The sequence below is a fragment of the Pieris rapae genome, chromosome 1 (assembly GCF_905147795.1).
Source record: "Pieris rapae chromosome 1, ilPieRapa1.1, whole genome shotgun sequence".
NCBI classification, from domain to species: domain Eukaryota; kingdom Metazoa; phylum Arthropoda; class Insecta; order Lepidoptera; family Pieridae; genus Pieris; species Pieris rapae.
The window spans coordinates 1,425,682-1,449,554 of NC_059509.1; the positions used below are offsets into that span (position 1 = coordinate 1,425,682).

Genomic DNA, 23,873 nt, shown 5'->3' on the forward strand with positions numbered 1-23,873 from the left:
TTGTGGCTAATAAAGTTATTTCTTTCTTTCTTTCTTTCTATGTCTCTCTATTGTTATTTCCATTGAGACAACTTGTACACAATACATGATTAATCGTTTGATCCTGAAAGCATAGCAATTAAACTGTTTTATGAACAATTCATTTTGCGAATAATTCAAATGGAAGACCCAGTCACAACAATGTAATGGTGCTAGGCTTATCAATTTTGCAAGTAAAAATTATTTTATGATCACTATTAATTAATTGTGACTTTTATTATTTAATACTTTTAACATAAGTATGCTAATACGTTTAAGAGATCTTTCTCCTCATTACCGTCTCCTTATACTTTGTGCGTGGATTTTAATGACGTCTCATTCCTATGGAATTGTTGCAAAAAGTAAAGAAGAGAAAATTATTCAAACAGTAGTTCAAGTAGCAAATATCGACTTTGAATATAGAACGAAAACTACTGTTATTGCGAGAGATGTTAATAGTTCACTGATCAACAATTTTTTGAAGGAGTTTAAAGGTTTTTATAGTCGAAGCCAAAGATAAAGTACCAAAACAAGTTGTCTTGTTATTAAATTCGTATTTTTGATTCGTAAAGCTCTTTGGTGTTTTGAAACCAGATTTAACAGGAAAAACAATACTACATGGCGGAGCAAAATTTTTAATAGTTTTATTCTCGAAACCAAAACGACTTAAACGAATTTTTAGTCATATGTGAAGCTATTATGCTGTCGATGTATTGGTTATCGTCTTTACTAAAATGGACAAGATCGCCTTGTACACATATTTTCCGTATAAAAACCCGTCGAGCTGCGAAAGTGTACAGCCTAGTTTGATAGGACTCTGGGGAGAAACTGATATAGACCCAAATGATTTCTATCCAGACAAGATGTCTAACATGAACGGTTGTCCTTTATTCATATCAACAACCAAGGTCTACCATCCAGCTACTGAAAGGAAAATTCCGTTGCAAATGATAAAAAAATCCATGCATCATATATTGGGGGACATAATGAATTTCAAGCCTGTAATAAGCAATAAAAAATATATAAGTATAGACTCAGACGGTGCTGTGAATTGGACGAAATCGCTCAATGATGTAATCGCTGGTGCGGCGAATATTTCCACTTCCACTGCCGCCCTAGGATACGAAAAGGCAAATCTTCTTGATTATTCCGCACCCTATTTTAGAATACGCCTGGCTTGGATCGCGCCACCAACTACTACCACTGGAACAATGTTGTGGAAACTTCTAGCCCCGTTAAACGGTTATTTGTGGCTCGGTCTTCATGTCGTCACTCTTTTTGTTAAGTTCGTTCCATATGGTATGAGATTTAAGCCCATCAGAAATTTTAGTTATCGTTATTTTAAGGGTTTAAAAAACTTAATAGTGTTACGTTTAGAACCTGGGGTGTTTTGATGGGTCAGCCTATCCGCGTCACGCCCAGAAAGTATAGAGATTTCTATATTATCGGTTTATGGTTATGGTTTACATTTTTCGTAAGGAGTGCTTACCAGAGTGTTTTAATAGGAGCGTTAAAAACAGATACAATTGTTGGCAATTTTGCTAATTTGCAAGAAGCTTTCGATGAGGGGTTCACTTATGGTGAAAGATCAGGAATTTTGGATTATTTCGAGCATGATCCATTGTTTAGAGAAGGTTTTAAAGTTATAACAGACACCGATTACGAACAGATATTCCGCGACGTTTTAGATTGTAAAAAGAAATTCGTCATAGCAACGTCGTTGGAATATGCTTGGACGTTATGTTTAGCAGATGCGATCAGCGAAGAGCAGTGCGGCTATGTTTTGCCGGATTCCATTTTGATGGTCCCTCTTGTTGTTTGGATGCAAAAGAGTTCTCCTTTTATGAAACCGCTATCAGTGTGGTTACCGAGACTTCTAGAAAGTGGGTTATTGATTAAGGACGCAGAACAAAAGCCATTGAAAGATGTTAAAGCATCAGATACTTCTCCTCTTACTCAAAGACAAGCAAGTAGCTACTTTATTTTTCTTATCCTCGGTTATATATTATCAGTGATTGTTTTTGTGGTTGAGATTTTAATTGTTCGATGGCGTAGATAACTTGTAGAAAGGTTAATTAAAGTCAAAGTTCAATAGTAAATAATTTATTTTACATTAACTTCAATAGACATATAACATATCTAGATAAGTAATAAAACATTAATTTGACATAGTTTTAAAGCTAACATTATGCAAAACAATGACTATGAGAATAGATTTTCTTTATAGCATTGATGAAGAAACGCAATTATTTCAAATTTTGTTTAAATAATAATATTCGTATGAAGTAAAGTAAGTCAGTAATTATGAAAAAATAAATAATCGAGTTATGTCTATAAGTTGTAAATCTATAAAGTTTCGTATAAAAATATAATTTGTGTTATAAAACTAAATATTACATTTGCTATTGATCGAATTTAGTCAATTTTCACTAAATATTCTTAACAAAAGATTTCCTCATTAGACACGGTAACACGATCCCTTTAATTAATGTTAATTTATGTTTACAGAGCCTTGTAGATATTAAGATTAATGACCTTTTGCGAAGTCTTCATTACTCGTTGTTTATATATTCGGTTGGGGGCTAAACGATATATCTTAAAATTTTCGATTACATGTAAAGCATTGCTACCAGGGTAAAATTTGTGCATGTGCTGAAATGATGAATTAAAAATAATTATTACAGAACATATAGTAATATTTTATTATTACTAAAGACAATATTATACTCATAATATAATATATATTTTAATTTTGTTTTCTACTATGCTTGTTGTACACATCACTAATAATAATACACGTCTTAATATAAAAAGCAGAGTAATTGAGATAGCGAAACTAATATAATATTTATAAACGCATCACGTTACACCAATAACATGAATTAATTAATTAAACTTTATAGTATACAACAATCAAATTACAGAATATAAAAGTAATACTTAACAATCTTAAAAAATATAATAAAATACCTAAATTTTATTATTAAAAGGAGTTTCTTTAGGCAAGGTTCCGAAGATACTGGCAGCGTTCCCTTTTTAAATAGCTAGACTAATTCTTTGTCTGTGGTAGCTGCCAGGTCTTTGACCTTCTGTAATGTCAACTAACCTTTTAGTTATTTTCTTAAACAACACATAATAATCTAAATAAATTCTTTATTCCGAGAATATAAATAAATTAGAAATTATTAACAAAAATAAGAAAGTATAACAATAAAGTCAGTAGCATCGTTTAAGCTGCAATTGTAGGCGGCTCAACTACTAAATAAGGCGTGTGTATGATTGGGGGTTGTATAGCGGGGAACAAAATGGGGTACTGGGGCGGTGGCTGTGGTTCATGAACCAGACGGGCTTCTGGCTCCGAGCAGTGGACCAGCCAATGTGTTAGCATTCTACCGCGTCCCTTTAGTTCGACATCGCCACGACGCTCGACCACAAATGTGCCCCATTGATCCAGAAGTGACCGCGTACTTTCGCTTAGATGTATGCGGAGTGCTGTAAATAATAATTATTTTATTTTTATTTATTTTATTTTTATTTTTTGTACTCCTACAGCTAACACAGAATACATATAATAGTAAACAAATACACCGAAAACATAGCCACAGATAAAAACATGATATGTTATAACTAAAAAGATTTACAAAAAGGAACAAACAAACAAAGTATTCAATACAATTAACTAACTGATTATACAATATTGTTTTTATTTAAATATATTTTCAAAATTAAGAATATTCTTAACGCTGCATCAGTACCTGACACGTGTCAAAATTGCAAACGTCACATATGACATATACTATGTATGTATGAATATACTTAGTATTTTATGGCATTTTGTATACAGCAACTCTTGTTTAAATATGAATATTTATTTCCAACACATAAATATTCAGTTTTTATAATATACTTAACCTACATAGTAAAAATACTAATAATAATGCAAAAAAAGAGATAGATAAATGATTCAAAACATTTTTTTGTAATTGTAGTGGTGTTCTCTGTGGCAGTGTACCTTTAATGATGGCAGCATTTCCTCGCGTAATATGCATTGCGAGGAACTCACCAGCTCTTGGTTCACCAGTACTATCTACCAGGTTCCAAACTTATATTTTGGTTATTGTGTTCTTAAACCATCTTGAATCATCTTGGCTTGAACCATCAATGTTAAGTTATTTAAACAGAACTTACGTTGTCCAGTAGACTCCATACGACTAGCAGTATTAACAGTGTCTCCAAAGAGACAGTAGTGTGGCATCTTCACACCCACCACACCTGCACACACTGGCCCAGAATGAATACCTATCCTCACCTAGAAACGTTAAATTATTTCTTATAAATCTATTAGATAAATACTTGTTTCGTGTGAAAATTTTTTTCACCGGTAATTCATACTTCTATATTCTTTATTTGCTTTTCTCCAAGACACACCAATTTTATGCTCTTGGAAGCAATTTACGGTGAATTACCTCAAGCCTATGTGTGGGACGATGGCGGACGACAAAAGTTCTGACAGCCTCTACTATAGCGAGTGCCATGAGACATATTTCTCTTGCATGCTGATCTCCGTTGCGTTCTGGTAGACCAGATACCACCATATACGCATCACCAATAGTTTCTACCTATAAATGTGAAAGTCAAAAATGTACACTAAGTAAGTAAGTAACACAATGTACACTTATAAATGTCAAAAAAATAATATATACATTAAATGGTATTAATTTTACATTTACTGCCAGTTTTCGAATCAACAACAACACAAAATGTTAATATTCAAGGTTAGAGCAACCGAATAGAAAATCCGGGAGAGAATTCACATGTGAAGTGATAACATGGTGCTATGCCGGAATTTGAACATTATATAGGCATTCAAGATTTATTATGGTATTGCTTGTATGAGCAGTGGTGACTTTAACGTGTGACTGTCATGCGCCATCATTGGCGGATCGAGACCCTGGTGTTTGTTCATAACCGCATTTCTATTAAAATTAATAAAACAGGGCAAACGGGCAGGCTTAAGATGTTAGCGCCGGTGCCTCTTTTCTTTGAACCTAAGTCGAGTTCGTTCGGAAATATTTCAGTAGGCAGCTGGTCCCACATGAAGATGGTGGTTTAACAGTTGCTCTTTCGATGAAGATTGTAAGGAAACCGGCATGCGTTAGAAAGCCGGCGTGTGTCGAGCTCAGAAGAAATGATCACGAAACTGATACAAAATTCTTATAGTTTTTTGCATACATATAGTAATCACCCTTGTCATTCATGTACAAGGCATCAAAAACACACAGACATGCATGTTCTATAAAATATACATACTTTATAAACGTCATAAAACCCGATGATCCGGTCAAAGGTGCTATACAGATCGTTAAGCAGATCCACAACTTGAATAGGTGTGGAGGCCGCGCAGAGTTCGGTAAAGCCTACAATGTCACTGAAGTATACTGTCACACATTCGAAGCTCTCTGGTTGGACCACTTCGCCTGCCATAAGCTGCTGAGCGACTGGCCTAGAAAGATATTTATTTTTATTTTTAATACTATAAACATTTGGCTTGTTTTTTTTTTATATCATAAGTTTTTATTTAAGTGAATGAAATCGTTATGATCAGAAGTTGGATGAAACGTAAAAGCGACAATAAAACGAGATGGACACATATTATATTCATAAGATTTAACGGGTGGAAAATGAGATAGGAAGTATTATATATGTATAAACTTTATCATATATGAGACGAATATAATTTTAATTTATAAGTTTAATATCCATTATTATTAATTTTGATAAAGACTACAATGACGAAAAATGGGTTTTTAAAAATTTGATAAATTAAAGATTGAAATAAAAAAAAGTATTTTAAAGGAAAGTCTAATACTACATTTAGATAGTGAAAAAAGTCTAATTTATATAATATAATATCTGTATTAATTTAAAAAAAAATCTTTTAAAAATCTGTATTAATCTTTGGAAATGTAGAAAGAATACTACATAACAGAAAATGTAATGAAGATCTTATTTACATAACTATATATAACATGGACAAAACTGTTAATTTTTATAAGCTATCACAAAAGCAATTAAAGTTTGGTCGGAAATCGAAGCCTCTTAGCTTAAAGTTAACTTATATACGTGGTTCCTTTTGAACCTAGCTATAGATTGAAAAATCCTTATAAATACATTGAATTATCATCACCTTGGCAAAACCTGGTATAATAACTCCTCTGATCGTTTCTTCTCTAACGATAACTGTTCAGTTTTTTCTTCAACAAGTGACTCCAAGTTATTAGCATACTGCTCCATTCGGCTCAAAAGATCATCCATGAGATTATCGCAGTAGCCTCTGCAAATAATAAATGCTTTTCATATTTGGGTTTTTCTCTTTGATATGCGTACGCTGTTTACTAAGGTGGGAAATATATGTGTGGGCGACCAGTGGTGAACTAATACTCTAAATACTTTGATCATTATCTCCACATCCATTATAATATATTTTTAAGTATGATTTCATCATCAGGGTACAGAAGAGTACTTGATTTCTTGTCAAAAAAATATGGATTTTTTTTAATACTCAATATTTTTAAGCTTTGATAATAAAAGATGAAGACGTCTTCATACGCAGAAGACGCAACAATATTAAAGTTTCGAGATAAATCTTTGTATATGGTATCTAATATTAAGGAACCTATATTTTAGATGTTTAATATTTATCAATATTAAAATAATTTCTACTTACTTAATATAATTAGTATTAATGACATCAAATGTCGGTCTTTCATCGGGCGACTCTACCCAGCATCGGGCGGCCAGTTCCAGTAGCTCAGTGGCCGCACCCCCTCCTCCATTAGCCGCTGGTTCAGTTACCCCCACTACGGGTCGAAAAGGGGGGCACTCGTGGGCACACACACGAGACACTATTTCTACAAATATACATTAGTAAGGCACACATTTCTTTTACAAAGGGGGGCAAACGAGCCTACGGTACACCCAAAAAGGAAGTCATCGCAGCCCATAGACACCCATTTTAGTGGGTGCGTTGCTGGCTTTTAAGGGAGAAGTACGCTTCTATACTTTTTCTTGATAGTTGAAAATTCGTTATAAAGAGGTTGTTCAGAAAAATGTTCGTAACGTAAATTGATGTTTTACATTGAATCTTATGGATAATTCAAGGGGATTAAAAAGAATTGTTTAAATCGTGGAAGTCGTTGATTTAGGTATATTAAGGATGCACTATATTTACTATCTTAACTCCACAGAAGCGTAATAGCAATGATATTGTAGGAAATATAGACAATAGAAATGAAAACACAGACCATACCTTTATTCGACATACTAGAAGTGTAATGGTGAAATGGGCCTGCTCTCAGCACAATCTCTTCTAATATTATTCCGAAACTGTATACGTCCCCTTTCAGCGAGGCTACTATGCCGGGATACACACTTCCTGCCACAAGTTCCGGCGCTGTCCATAATAATTCTGAAGAATAATCAGGAACATTGCTTTAGTATTAAATACAAGATTCAACGAAAACAAGAAACAAAAAAAAAACCAGTCTAAAACGAAAAACCAAAAAATATAATCAAATATTCTTCTTATTCGGTACGCTCTTGAGAGAGCGGTCATGATCGCTATGTTGTAGAAGGCGCAGATGTGATGCGCTTCACCACGTTCCGCCACCGAAAATATATGTATTATTAAAAGGAGTCCATTTAGGCAAGGTTCTGAAGATACTAAAATTCCCTCTTTAAATAGCTAGAATAATCTTTGAGGCAGCATAGAGACAGCTCTTCGGTCTCCTGTGATGTCGACCTTTTTGCTAATATTAGTAGGAACAAAAAATATATAATTTAAATAAAATGAGAAGAAAGCTTTTCATAATATCTGTAATTTTCGTGAAGTCTAAGAATAAACTTTGATTTCTCTTAAATTCTCCCAAATTCAGGCTTACGAATACTTTATTTTACTATTTCACCATGCCTCCTGCTGATAGAGGACAAATATTCGTTTTTAATTTATATTAATTTCTTGTATCTCAAGATGTCACATGGAACCTGGTGTAATGGTTGCAGCTCCGTTGTGTAAAAGAAAATACTTGGCGATTAAAAAGAGTGGCGGAGACTTTATTGCCAGTTCGTCTGTTCCGTTCTACGCCCTTGATTTGAGAACTGGCAGTAAATGTAAATTAACAATTTATTTAATTTTTTTTTGACGTTCATAAGTGTACTTGTTTACCTAAATGAATAAAGATATTATGACTATGACTATGACTATGACTACCTATATGAATACAGATTTTTTAAGTACTTTTACATAATGTCGTCCCAAATGTACAACGAATTTTGAAACTATAAAAGTTCCACAGAATATCCCAAACGTAATAACCATAAAATCATTATTACTTTACAAAGTTCTAACAGTTTCAATAGCAATCAAGGTTTGGTATCTTATTAAATTTAGGCAATTATCTTTTACACCTTTTGAGATTTAACATAAAATAGTAATGTTGGGAGTTGAACTTGGGATATTAAATGTTTTAATAATAATCATAGTAATTTATTTTTTATATAACACCTTATGGCGTGCAAATTTATTTTAAAATGAATTTTACATACATATCATTATAGTCAATTTTTATATTATTTGTAGTGATAAAATATCACATTAATAAATATATTATTACTTTATCAAATTAATATGAATTATTCTTAGAATAATACCTACATGTTTTCTCTTTGATATCTTTGATGATCAAGGATTATCTATCTCAAGATAAACCTTGAAAACCATGAAAGTATTTGTAGTATTTTAAATGTTGGCCCTAAGAAGAAATAAAAATTTACACAATCCCCTATTCGTCAGCTCAGAATGGGCTGTAAGGCAAGCGTAGTACATAAAATAATTAGGGATGATTAAAAGTTACATCTTAAATCTTGATGCATCGTTGAGGCGAACGGTACTGGGCTCACCTGATGTTAAGTGACCCCATCAGTCCCATCGTCAAACCGTCGCCCATGGACACTCTCAATCCCGGGAGTATAAGCCGGCCTATAATTGCCACATGCAACCGAGCCTGCGGGACGCCCAAAAAGGGTAGGCAGGTGGGTGAGTTGCCGGCCTTTGAGGGAGGTGCCCGACACAACGGTAGCGCGTTTTAAGAGAATAAGTTTAAAGTCGATTGAATATCAGCATTATATATATAAGGCATTACTTGACTTATGAACGTTTAAATAGCAAAAATCACGTAAAATCCATAACCCAAAAGACATTTTTAAATTTATTCCTAAAAGAATAAGTATATTATGGGCGTATACTTAAGGAAAATCTTATAAGCGCCTTATGTAAATATAGTTACGTTTTCCCTCGAAAAAGAGTTTCAAAAGAAATATAACTTTACCTGCCGCCTCAGTTATTTGGTTACGCATTTGACGGTTCAAATCAAATACGCGACTAAGCCTCTGGCCAAGTAATATAACTTTTATAGCAATCGACAATCTGTTTAGTAGTTTCAGGAATGATTTTCTACAGATTAAAATACTTTACCTTTTTATAGTACAGGATATAACTGATATATAAACGTCTTTAAGTCGAGACAAGGTAATCGTCAAAATTAACTTTGATCGTGTTGTGGCTTTTAAGTGATAAAGCAGAATATTTAAAAATAAATACTTGCTCGTATTAAGTTGAATACAGCTTGTTCTCGTATTACACGATATATGAAATTAAATCAATGAAAAATCTTAATTTGCTTTGGGATTTGTATAACTGATAGTCATATTAATTGAAACACCATTCGAATATATTGTTGTTGATATATAATGTGGTGACAGTTTTCTTTACCCACATAGTAATAATAAAAATAATTACATATTAATAAAAAGAAAATTATATCTTTCGCTAGCACTGACTGCATTTCCTGACGCTATATGTATTGCGATAATTCGTTGAGAGAGGAAAGCACCAACTTTGGGGTTACCGGTGCTATATACAAGGCGCCAACTTAGGTCTTTAATTATCGCTTAAGAACCCCACAGCCTCTTCTAGTCTCTTCTCCAAGAGGACCAGAATCGAAGTAGGAGGAAAGCAGTCGGCTTTCCTCCTCATTATTATGATTTTCAATCGCAACAGAAATAAAATTATTTAAACTATATTTGTTTATGTTAACTTACTGTAGTAATAAGAGTCATCCTTTATCAAGTCAGTGGGCGTGCATAGTGTGTTAAGTCCGTAGTCGGATATTTTGAGCACGAAGCGTCCGTCAATCAAACAATTCGACGAACGGAGTTTGCCGTGTGCTCCTAGTCCACTGTGCAGGTAGCACATACCCTGGAGATGTAAAGATTACAATTTAATTAGTACTTTTACTGAAAATATTATTGGGTAAATAGCAAATTATGGACACACAGCGTTGAATTTTTCTTGACGGAAGAGTTTCTTAAGAAATAAAGTATTAAGACCCCTTTCGAGCTAAACGACAATATCAGAGAAATTCAGAGTCGAATTTTAGCACTAAATAGGACTTCCATATGTCAAAAATGTGTATAAAATTCGTAGAGAATATTAAAGAAATAAACAATGTTTTTTTTCATTAGTATACTTCATAAATAAAAAAGATAAAGCTTTAGATTTATCTAGACTTGGCTTTCAATCTTACCCATATTGATTACGTTTATGCATAAGTTAAGACTTCCTCCAGAACGTCTTATTGTGAATTTAGTCCATGAGAGTTATAAGTCTTTTATATTTTATAGCATATATGCTACCCGTATAAAGAAATAACCAGTACCTGAACAATATCATGTACGAGCGATGTCCTAAAGTTCCAATCGAGTTGTAACTCCTCATTCGCAAGAACATCCTTCAAGGAGCCCTTAGGACAGTACTCAGTGAGAATAAACACCAAGGGGCAGTCCACACATGCACCGATAAAGCGCGCTGTGTTTTCATGAGACACATTGCGTGCCTGAAAATATGCACTGTGTACAGTAAACTATAGTTTTTGTATATGTCGCTGATATTGGACATATACAAGGTAAAAAAACAATGCAACCTTTTTAAGAATGGCATACAAGACCACAATTTAAGTTTAATATGCATAAAAGAAGTATTAAGAATATACTATATTATAAGCACACCCCATATACACACCCTCCAGGTCCACAACACAGCCGAATTAAGTATTACTTAGTTTTATGTATTTTATATATATATTTTTTTAAGTTTCTTAAATATTTGGCCTTGAAAAATACCTTTATGTATTATTTAGTCCATCTTTGGTTAGATATTAAGTATAACTAAAATAAATAAATACTTCTTATTAATTTGCTATATTTGTTTAAAATAGTGTAGTATTGTTTGATGATTTTCTTTTTTAAAAGAGTACCGAGAGTTTTTTACGCCGGCTTTTTCTCTCGGCCTACACCCTCTGTCTTCTTTGCCGATGAGTAGGGATGCCTACAAGTACGAATTTAATGACGCGGAATAAGTGATACCTTGATGATCTTATAGTTCAAAAATAAACGTATTTAAGTAAATAACCATTATTCCAAAAAACTGACCTGTTTTATCTCCCACAAAAGTTTTTTATTTAAATCCAATTTCTTTCTATGTATCTTCTTCACAGCGACTCTGTTTCCCTTATATAGACCAACGGTAAATGATGACAATGTTATCGACTGAGTGCCGACTGAATTTGTGTTGCGTATGTTCCAACCTAGAGATAGCTAAAAACGAAACAAGATATTGAAACACCCCTCAAAGTATTAGCGACTCAAAATCCATTTCATTGTATTTATAAGAGAGCAACGCAATCATGCCAATTAAAAAAAGAATATCTGTAATTGAAAAATAGTTTTGATGAGAATAATCATCATCATCAATACAGCGCTTCAGCTACTGAAGAGACCTTTCATCATCGCAATATATCTCGTGCTTCTTGCGTCACCTTTTGTTTCGTGGTCTAACAACAATATCCGACCAATGCAACCTCGGTCTACCAGGGTTTCTCTTGCCACCAGGTTGTTAGTTAAGTAAGGACCTTGAGATTCTGTCGTGTTTAGGACATGTTCCAATCACTCGAGGCGTTTTATGAATTGGACGATATTGGCTTCGTCAAGGACGTTATAAAAATCTTCACTGAAGCGGAAACGTCAAACGCCGTCGTTGCAAACAAGGCCAACAATTCTTCGAAGAATCAATAGGCTTAGAAAACCTATACCTATATTTCATTACATAAGTATACTTCTAAAAGCAAATAGAAAACAAATATTCTAGAATTATTGGTCGTGTCTTTTTTAACTTTCTATATTTAAAATAAAGACAGGTCGCTAACAGAAGTCAATCTGTACTTTATGGACTACCGGAAGAACGAAAATTGGTGTTTTTGTCTATGCAACCCGCACTCCGTTAGTTTAATACCACTAAGCAGTAAAGTCTCAAACATGTAAAGAAGTACCAATATATACGCTTATCTATGTTCCCATTTCGAATAGTTCTAGGTAATTGCAAATTACTTTTCACTTCAATTACTAGAAGGCTTCGTTTAATTGGTGCCCGAGGAACAAACAATAAAACACAATGCACTTACTGACTGTTAAATTAAATTAACTCTATTCACTTCATACGATCCCTTTAACAATGCCATCAAATTAATTAATTGAAAGTGTATTAGACATGTTTTATATTCTACGCAGTTGTTCATTTAACGATATTGTATTGCTTGCAAATTCCTAGGAAAACAAAAGTCATCGATACGCATCATGGTTTCATTGTTTTTTTTAACTCCTGTTGGTCCCTCAAAAGGAAAGAAATATTACTGCGACAATATATCCGGTAAATGTCATATCCGAAAGTGCACGCAAGTTTATTGAAGTATGACTTTGAGAATACTAAAGTAATAAACATTCATTCATAAACATGTTTATCAGTAAATGTATGGCGCAAAGTTTCGTACAAGTTCTTCTCATGCGCTGTAGAACCATTGAATTGAATCGATGTTCACAAGTGAATACATTATATTTTAACCATATTTGGATTCGATATAATCTTAAATTTTTGAGCCCGAATACTAGACGATAGTTACTAGTTATGTATTAGTTAACTTAATGTTGAAGTAGTTTGTTAAAAGTTTAATATGTATAGTGGCGTTATAGATAGCTATAAGAGTGCTTTATGCACAAAAATTAAAGCGGAAATTATTAGAATCATCGAATATATAAAAAATCGTTGACGGTGAATTTAAATTAATTAATTAATTTGAATATTTATTACAACACTCTAAGCAGGCATTTATTATTATTGTAAATGCTGATAAGTTTACCTTTAACACCTCATTAATGCTGTGAAGAACGGGAGTAGTTCCAATGCCAGTGGCCACTTCAACAAGAACCTCTTCAGGCCTCACACGCCATGCTGTGTTGTTCAATTCCGCATCGATTTTCATCTGCCTTTAAGAATTAATTTGAATAACTTAAGATGCACTTTAAAACTTTTTAATTTGATTCGACGTGATTTTTTTTTGTTCTCTGTTGACGGTTCTATGTTTATCTTTATATTAAACATAATTAAATTAATTCCAAAACGACTTACTGTGCTAACTTAACACCGAAACAGGATGTATATATAATTATACTAACTATTCGACGTGTAAATATTTATTTTGTATAAGATTTTGTTGTTACTTACTTCATTTTATTTATTTATTTATTTACACGTTGCTAGAAAGAAACACAAATAACACAATACATATAAATTACAAGGGATGCAACAGGCGGCCTTATCGCTAACAAGCGATCTCTTCCAGGCAACCCTAGTAAGAAAAGAAAACAATAAATAAAAAATGATGAGTGCAAGAAGTGCATAACCAGAAGTTATATAAAAAACAAAATATACTTACTTGTATGCAATACAAGATGCAGTAACCGCTAGTGTAAAAAACACAGCGAGTCCGATAAAACCATATATTATAACAGTCTGTGCTTCTGAGCAGCGTGCAAACCATAAATATTCATTAACTTGACCCGACTTAGACGATAAAAGTTATCCAATTAAAATTATATACAAAGTTAAACTAAGGGTTAAAAACTTCGAGCAATACACGATGGTGTAATGTTCTGTATATTGCATATGAAGATTTCAAAACAACCCATTGGGTAGTAAAAATACATATATGTTATACATAAATTGAAATATAATCTACGGTGTTTTCTTTTTAATTATCTAATCTATGTTATCGTTGGAGGTATTAAACAAATTACGCACATGTAGTACTGTTTAGTTATAAGAAAGAACAGTCCAATATGGATTATAAATAATTGGTAAAACTTCTTGCACATATTAATAAGTTCTTTACCTCCTTGACACAAAGGATCGTTTCCAAGGAAGCCACAGCGTGGTTTATCTGGAGGTGGACTTCGACGACCCCCAGGCCAATGAATTGCTTTGCCAGCTACTGGCTTATAGCTCATATTGAGACCGTGGTAGAATGCCACAACCTACAGTGAAAAAATAGTCATAATCTATGTGTAGCAAAACATTTTTAATGCACCCTTGTACCCAATACTGAAGGAAAAGGAAATAATACTTCGTCTTACTAGCTAGCATGGAGCATGATGAGCTTTGGCGCTACAAAAGTAATAAAAGCCGGCAACACACTCGTGAGACCATTGAGAGTGCCCATGGTCGGCGGTATCACTTAACATCAGATGATCCTTCTACCCATTTGGCTCCTATTCTATAAAAAATTTTTTAGGAAGTATGTTATGTGTCTATCTACTTCATATCGATACTTTTTCCGACTCTGAAGTTGCTGGTAGTTGCCCTACTGTCTTAAATGTTGCTGAGTCACGAAAGTGGTTCGGAACAATACTTACCTCAAATTTTCCGGTGACCGGATCTAAGTCAAGAATGGCGTAGTCAGCATCTCGGTCCCCCACAGCGTCGATTCGCACGTGTCCAGTTATACCTATTAAATTAATATAATATACTTAATAATATTTTCTTTCCGAAGAATAAGAAAAGGTGTATCTTTGTTTTAAATTGAACTGTGTAACCCATAATATATTGCACCAAGTCTGCTTATTTGAGTAAATTACTCGGTATAAACAGGATATTTGTTTCTTGTAGAAATAATTATACCTTTAAAATACCAATGCACTGTTTATACATTTTTAATATCTGTCAAATGGGGTAACAGACAATCTTATGTGCCTATATGTTGTTCTATAATATCTAAGACCAAATCTTCTACCAACTGGTCAAAAAAGTCTGGACTCTATTGAGATATACACTATAGGGAAATAAAACTGAGAAACCCCCTTTAATAACAGACCACAAATAGGCAGATAAAAGTGTAATCCACAAAATTATGAAAATTAAATCGTACTCACCATGAAAATCCCGACCCCACATACGACGAGTAATATTTCTTCCGTCGCGAATGTCTCCCCCCTCAGTCAGAGTCTCATTCAGAGCCATACCAAGCAAATATACACCATCATAAAAAGCCCCAATGAAGAAATTTACCTTAAAGACAAGATCAGTTTAGACAGTATACATCTAATTTGCGACTTGAAAGCCTACGCGGTACGGCGTAGCACGTAGACACATAATTTTCTATCTTATCTATTATAATCGTAGAGATAAGGTATGGACTGAAGCCTTAACTTAAGCCATATGGGCTTCTATTTCTATTAGGTAAACTCATCTTGTTATATAGTATGTTACGCGACTAGTTTATAGATAGAGTAGTTGCCCTCCTTTTCATTTAATTATGTTCAATCTTTATATTGTAATGTATCGAAGTGTTAATAAATAAAAATTAATAAATGAATATAATCACTGAATTAAAACGCATTTAATTATTGCAATTATTTCTGGTTTAATGTACTTTTCAAAAAAATGTTAATTATGTTTAGGTTCAATAATCAATGTCCCCATTACACAAATCAAACTTACCTCTTCACCGTCCGAGAAAGTGTAGTTATAGTGCAGTTTTGCTCTATTGCGTACTGTATCCGCAAATTCATCAAATCTGTCACCCGTCGGCAACTTGAGTGAAACGCGAAGTAAGGCTTCATAGGCCGCGCGGGCTGCTGCATCGCGTTCATCGCCGGCAGCCCATCCCGTTTCACCCCAATATCCACCCTTAATCAAAAAAAACCTTTTTGTTTTGTCTTTTGTTTATGCAGATATTATTTAAAAATTATGTTTGGAGTGCTAATCCCAGTTAGTGAGATTTTTTTAATAAAATTGTGTTTATCAGATTTTCTTTGTGTATTGATAAATTTCGCACTTTCTTCTAAGTAAATTTATGCATAAATAATAATTGTAACGGAAACTAAACGTAAAATTAAACTAGATTCTGAACTAATTTGAAAATTCACTAACGCGCGAGATTTTCACGAAATAATTAACCAGTTCCAAGACTCAAATTGTAAGATTAATATCGAGACAATTTGCATACACAAATGGACCGAGAGTTCGAAATTAATTGTTTTTATATTACTAATACAGATAGATTAGAAAAAGATTGATTTTAATACTTAAATTAACGAGAAAAGTTAATAATTCTTTAACTGGCTAATAACGGGTTTCACCACAAAAAATTACCTGCTATTAAATAGCAAATTTATGTATCAAAACGGCTTTACAATATTATTTTTGAAGTTGCATGATCGTTAACTATATATGAGAAATAGAGGGGTTTTTCAGAGGTTCTCACCCGATGTTAAGTGATACCGCCGCCCATGGACACTCAATGCCAGAGGGCTCGCCGGCCTTTTTTGCATGTGTATACTCTTCTTGATGGAGGCCAAGTCAAATTGGTTAGGAAATACTTCAGTGGGCAGATGGTTTCATTTGTACGGCAGAAACTGCTTTGAAACACGCACAGTTGTGGAACGCGAAGGTTGAGGTGATATTGGTGAAATTTCGTGATCAGTCTCGAAGTCTAATGATGTGACTCAACTGTAGGGATCCATACATGTTACAAGTGATAATAGTTACTTAGTTATAAGTGAGAACACTTACACTACAAACTAAATCTTAATTTATGCTATGTGATATTTTAAATATAAATAATAAATTAATAGTAAATATGACAATCTTTATTAGCAATCATAACAAGCAAATAAATCATAATAATCAAAAAAGTTAACTATTAAAAAAATAAAATTAAAAAAAAATTAAAAACTTTGCTGTTTGAAAATAAATTATGCATATTTTTAAAAGGATGTATAAAACATAAGAAATTCGACAAATCTTACATAAAATCTAATAAAGATTTCCCTGCCATGCTGAATATCGATATCAGAACGTCGACATAAATCCAAAATATAAAGGGATTTGAAAGGTAGAGTATAAAGCATTTGATGGATCGCCTTTTTTGAATCGTTATACTCGAAATACCTTGGATAAAAAAGAATAATACTCAATTTCCTTGTTGACCGCCTTTAAGACAAAATTGTTTTGGTAACTATTTTACTTATATATTATATAATATCCAGAGATTTGATTTGATGATTGATCCACCTATATTACAAATAAGTGATTACCTAGCTATGAAGGTTGAACTAATTAGAAGAGATACATCAAATATAAAAATAAAGTAACAATATAAGTTTCAAGTGATTCTTTCTGTTGAGTAACAGAAAGAATCACTTGAATCCTACTCCAAACCAATCTGTCCCACTTTTATTTGTACGCAAAAACTTTGCCTGTGTCTTCCAATTTAATATTAATAAGCGAACATATTATTATAATATTTAGATATGTTATCTTTAAAGTTAAAATAAACTAAATAATTGTAATGAGCCATTAAATTTTGTGTGATTATTTACGAACGAACGAACGAACGTGTGATATAAGCGATATTTATATAATGTACATAATATAATTTGTTACTATTTGAAATTATAACGTGTACGTTAATAAACTTAATTGTCGTTAATAGACCTAAACAAACTCGATAAGCTTAATACGATATATACATGTTTAGTTTTTCTTTGTATGACAACTACTAAATTACCGAATGTATTAATTAGATTTTATTTTATCAATTCAATTTTCTCCCCAATTGTAAATTGCTTTCAACCGTCTTTATTTAAGACTCATTAACAACGCGTTCCGTATTATAATGAAGAATAATTTTATTATAAGTGATCTCCTGATATTACTTGAAGAAGTCCTATATAATTTTTATTATTAAGACAAGATAAACTTCGCAACGGATGTTATTTTCGTCGAATATTGATTACCAAATCAGAACGATAGACTTACGCGGGATTTCTTTCGAAAATTCACGACCAGTGTGGAACCAGCTGCCGATGTATTTCCGAACCAATTCGACTAAGGGTCCTTCAAGAAAACTGCGAAAATTATTAAAAAGCCGGCTACGGAATTACGAGCCCTCTGACAATGTGAGTCTCTATCACTTAACATCAGGTAAGCATCCTGCATACCTTTTGCGGGTCTAGCAGGATTTTTTTGATTAATAAATATGTTTTAATTGGGAAACCACATTTTTGTCTTCTTTAATCTACCTTTGTATTCTTGAATCGAGCGCATTTACGTAATTTTTATTTATAAAATAATAATTATTGAAATTATTTCTGAAAATTAAATAAATACCTGAAATATCTCAACGTCAAGAAAAGCCCATTCTCCTCTCGTCATGCCTAGGGAGTGGGCGGCCAACAGGAACTCGCGGACCAGCGAGCCTCGAACACTCAGTATAACAACTGTACACGAAAGATAAGGAAAAATATAAATGAAACATGTTTTGTTCCTTGTAATTGCTATGAAATGCGGCTCTCGAAGTTATTCTATTTTATAAAAGTAACGAATTACTAACATTGTTCAAAATATTGATATATTTCACAACAACATCCTGTTAATTTGTTTATCATGATCTATTTATTTCTATTTACTTTTGGATATTATTACTATTTTGTATTTTAGTTATTACTTATTTCTGTGGCCATAGGTCAGAATACGATAAGTCATACTGAGTAGTAATTTACTTATAATTGTCTAATCTATGACCACATATTTTTTTGTTTTGTATTTTATGTTTTTTTTTAATTTACGCCTTGTTAGCTTACTGGTTTTATAACATGATGGATGTGTATGTGTGTAAAATTTGTGATGTCATATTTTCTTGTATAATTTTATGCATACATGTTGTTTTAGAACTTATAAATAAATTACGTTTATTCATTATATAAATACTCGAAACGCTTTAAAAGAGTACCTACTACCACCTTGAGACGACATACACTTTTAATCGTTTTATTTAATACTTCTATAAGCATGCAAGAGTTTGGGTCAACTAGCCGTCATTAAAAAAAATTCTGCAAAAAAAGAAAAATCTGCTATTTTGTTTAATCAAAATGAGATATCCACCCGAAATTCATCAACATATCTAAGCTAGACCAAAGAAACAGTTGCATATTAAATGCAAGATGCAAGCATTAATCATAAATATTCATAGCTACGTCATAAATTTATCGTCAACGTGAAATGGCGCGAACAGTCGTCTAAATGTCAGGATAAATGTTTCAAGTCGCTTCAATTTGCAAAATAATTATTTATTTTTGTAAATTATACTTCACAATGTTAGCAAATCAAAAAGAAAACGATTTTATCCTCCTTTAAAAGTCACGTGCCACACAAGTAGGTTTTCTATAATAATGTATTATCTTAAATTAATGACGTTTAACGATTGACAATTTACCTCGTGCATACATACTGACATCTCGCAGCAGAGCTTCACATGATTCGCGCTCATTACCGTCTAATTCTCGAACAGCTTTCAACACTCCCTCTTTCCGCAAGCCCCATTCCAAACTTTTACCTATATAACAGTGAGCCAAAACTTTTAATAAACACCCATTTTTGTTGGGAATAATGAAAAACTTTAATAAAAATACGGATAATACAGCTAGTATAAAAGTACTAAAAAGTATGGTTGGTGTCGGAGCACAAAAATTGGATCTATTTTATTTTATAATCTGACGAAATTGGATATTTTGACCTTCGTGGTAATTTCGAGGTATTGCTTATATTCCAGCTTAATATTGTAATTTTATATATAAAATATTTTAACATTTAAATTTACAAAATTGTAAAGTATATTAAAGTCAATATTATGTGAAAAAATGGCGTCTCCTTACCATTCCTATGATTTGCAAAGAAATTTAAATATAATGACATTTTGCTAAATATATTAATCCTACGACATTAGAACAATCGGTACTGTCATAAAACTTAAGCCAACTAGACGAAAAAAATACTCACCAACTGTTAGAGAGAAGAGATCCGATTTGTCGAGCAACAACGCCACATGTGTCCAACCAAACCGCTCGAATACGCTGGTAAAAACGCGAGGTAGCCGACATTGGCAGTAGGACATTCGTGTTAATGTTGGATATTTTCCCTTGTCATTGAATAGTGTCTGTGGCTAAAAAAACATAAACTATTACATTGTTTTAATACAAAATTGCTTATTTATTTTTACTCTTTGTTTATTATAAATAATGATCAATTTCGACCACATAATAGACCAAATAATTTTCAAAATAATTGCAGTGAAAACTAAGATAAGAAACTACCATTTACTTTTCAAACATAAAATAAATTTAAATGACGATTTATTACTTACTCTAGTTCCTTTTCGAAGATTTCTAAGCCTATGCATACGGCTAACCACACTCGCAGGAGCGGCGAGCTCTCCTTCAGATGGTGGCTGTAATAGTTCATAATTTTATATTCCCAATGCTATGATAATGATATTATCAATGCTACTGCATTGATACATTTTGTAAACAAGCTTATTGCAAATTAGAGGATTATATCAAGATCGGAAACATTCTGTACTGTTGAATTAAACAATGTTGAATAAAACAGTCTTGACAAAATCAAATTGGATATGTAGTATCAAGTACATATTTTGTTATTTTTATTTCATAATATGTACTACAAACTGTAAACATTTGATTTTTATTTAACACACTGTTTTATTGTTTTCTTTTATTATTACACTTTAAAATATAATATTCTGTGGTTTCAATATATGTGTGTATGCGAGGAACATGTATAATAAAAACACAATAATTGACGTATCCGCTGCATTGCTTTATTAGTAAGTTTGTGCCTATTTTAGTATAGTAGTTTTATTCTTGGAGTCTTCACAAATAATTATTTAACTCATCTATACAAAATACAACCTATTTTAAAAGAGTAAGTGTGAAGTTTCTTGCCCATTCTTCTCTACATGAAACTTACTTTTGGAAGGGGCAACTAAAATCATTTTAATATTTTATTTAACGTTCAAAAGTGGCATTTTAGGTGGTGTAATTGGAATAAATGATTTTAGGTTTGACTAGAACTCATCAGTTTACAGTTACATTTCAGTAGCAGTAGCATGGACGAGCGAACCACGACAATTATTGACAATCCCGAAAAAGAATTATAATGGAATAGGCTAAACAAGAAGAAGTCACAATAGCACAGAGCGGAGCTGAGAATTCGGAACCGATTAATCAAATAGACGGTCTAGAACATTCTAACGCTACGATATACCTTTTTAATCGGAATATATATGATGCTGACTGATGGTGGAGTTATTGTGCTTGGAGGATATTATAGAAAATGGCGTAGGATAAGGCGTTACATATACGCATACGTATGTTATAGGTATCCTATTATATACTGATACTATACATAATCAATATTTTATCCATAAAAGAGGTTTTTATATTTGCACTAAATGCCTTCTTTAGTAAAAAGTGATTAAGATTTCAGCACTGATAAAAAGGTGACCGAACGAATGAAGGACAAAAATAAGCTTCTCTAACAATAGAACCTTACCTTTAATCTGGATATCAATACAAATAAACTTTGCAAACACACAACCTTCGATATAAAGCAATACAATGAGTAGAGGTATTTGAAAAATTCATTCTGTATTTTCTTATTATAAGAATACAAGAATTGAATATATTTATGTATTTCTATTTTTCGCTCACTTAAATGTAAACATTTAGTGAGCGAAAAATATCAAAGGGTTTATCAACATTAAGCTTGTATGTATAGAAATAATAAAAAAAAACGCGTTGGCTGCCTGCATTTGACTTTCAATAGAGGTCAAGTTCCCGGCAATGACTGAATATATCCATAATAACGACTGATTACAAGCTAAGCTACGTACAAGTAATGTTTCAAGTGTTGTCACAATAATTTTTAACCAACGTTACATTGTGATGGATTGAACCTTTTCCAAAAAAAAAAAAAAGGCCGGCAACGCGCTCGCGAGCCCTCTGGCATTGAGAGTGTCCATGTGCGGCGGTATCACTTAACATCAGGTGAGCTTCCTGCCCGTTTGTCCCATGTTCTATAAAAAAAGCAACACTAAATATTATTTAGATTATCTCAATATAAGATAAAAAATTTAAATGTATAAAAAAAGGCTTTGGGACCCAACGTTCTCACGTTGAAACTAAGCAATGTACAATAGAGGGATCCTGAATATTTCATTAGTGCTATCCAAAGAGACGACTTCGTACTGTAATTTAGATGTCAAGGAGCGAAGGTTTTCTGAAAACCAGTTTCAGTTATTACGAGAAACAAAGAGAATGTAATCTTGGGATCAACGTTAATAATAATTCGGTTTATACTGTACTCATAGCGCCGTATATATAAGCAATGTTGGCCTATCATCTAAAAAATTATTCTTACATTCGACAGTTAAATATTGCGTTAATATTGTAGTTAACTGTTTATTTATTGCAAAGTTATGTTTATTTTTGGTTATGTTAAAAAAAAATATTACGACATAGCTAATAAACTATTTAATTTCCTAGTTATAGATTAATTCTTTTAAGGGGAATATGATTAAATTTTTAAAGGCAAGATGCCTTTATAACGTCGGCTAGTATTCAGTTTTAGACAATAACCAATACTAAATAACTTAAATTAAAATAAGAGCAGTGTTGGCCTAGGGACTCACATACCTGAGGTCGTAGGTTCGATACCCGGCTGTGCACCAATCGATTTCTTTCTATGTGCGGTGCGCATTTAACATTTGCTCGAACGGTGAAGGAAAACATCTTGAGGAAACCGACATGTCTTAGACCCAAAAAGTCGACGACGTGTGTCAGGTACTAGAGGCTGATCACCTACTTGCCTATTAGATTTTAAAAAATTATCATGAAAAAGATTCTAAACTCTGAGGCCAAGGCCTAAAGTACTTATATGTACAATGTAAGGTTTTCCGATTTGAAATATTAACCTCAGTTTTACTCTATTAGACTCAAGTAAAGATGTTTTTATAAAGATTTTCTTACGTGTTCTAGGCCTTATTTTAAGGATCTGGTAGTAGGTATAATTCAGAATGATGGAATTTTTATTGCCATTTAAAAATGTTTTTGTTATGCTTTAAAACAATATTTATTACAAAACAAAGAGATGAAACCCTACAATTGTATACCAAATAAACCGTCTTCATTTTCCTTTGACTTATAAATTCTTTTAAATATTTTGACCTATTTATATATTTTTGTATCGTAACCACAGACCCAGTATTTAATAACTACGTAATATTGTTCTCGTTTATGTATATTTATTGTTCCAATAAAAGTATAAAACGTGAAATAAAATGAAAACGTTTATTTTCTAATATAGTGTGGATAGATTAATTATAAAAATTCACACAATCAGCTATATATAAATAGGCATGCAAATGTAAAGAAGTACGAATGTTAAAAGTACGAAGTATTTTGAGCAATTAGATATTTTTTATTGTTTTTTCAGTTTGAAATTTTGTATGTAAAATATTTGTATAGGACAACATCTGTCGGGTCTGCTAGTC

At 32.5% G+C, this 23,873-nt stretch overlaps 1 protein-coding gene and 1 pseudogene across 1 annotated transcript; one reads left to right on the plus strand and one right to left on the minus strand.

Moving 5' to 3' along the window:
• Positions 1 to 346: 346 nt before the first annotated feature.
• On the plus strand, positions 347 to 2,077 carry LOC110994447 (annotated as a pseudogene).
• Positions 2,078 to 3,051: 974 nt separating this feature from the next.
• LOC110994448 (atrial natriuretic peptide receptor 1) lies at positions 3,052 to 18,679 on the minus strand. The gene is made up of 16 exons (XM_045630587.1): positions 18,635 to 18,679; positions 15,962 to 16,150; positions 15,394 to 15,529; positions 14,878 to 14,969; positions 14,267 to 14,499; positions 13,326 to 13,452; positions 11,566 to 11,730; positions 10,794 to 10,970; positions 10,177 to 10,333; positions 7,328 to 7,486; positions 6,746 to 6,929; positions 6,206 to 6,352; positions 5,329 to 5,521; positions 4,485 to 4,637; positions 4,207 to 4,327; positions 3,052 to 3,510 (listed from the first exon to the last, which is right to left on the minus strand). The coding sequence occupies exons 1-16, from the start codon at positions 18,677 to 18,679 to the stop codon at positions 3,248 to 3,250; spliced, it is 2,541 nt and encodes an 846-aa protein (XP_045486543.1). The 3' UTR covers positions 3,052 to 3,247.
• Positions 18,680 to 23,873: the final 5,194 nt, after the last annotated feature.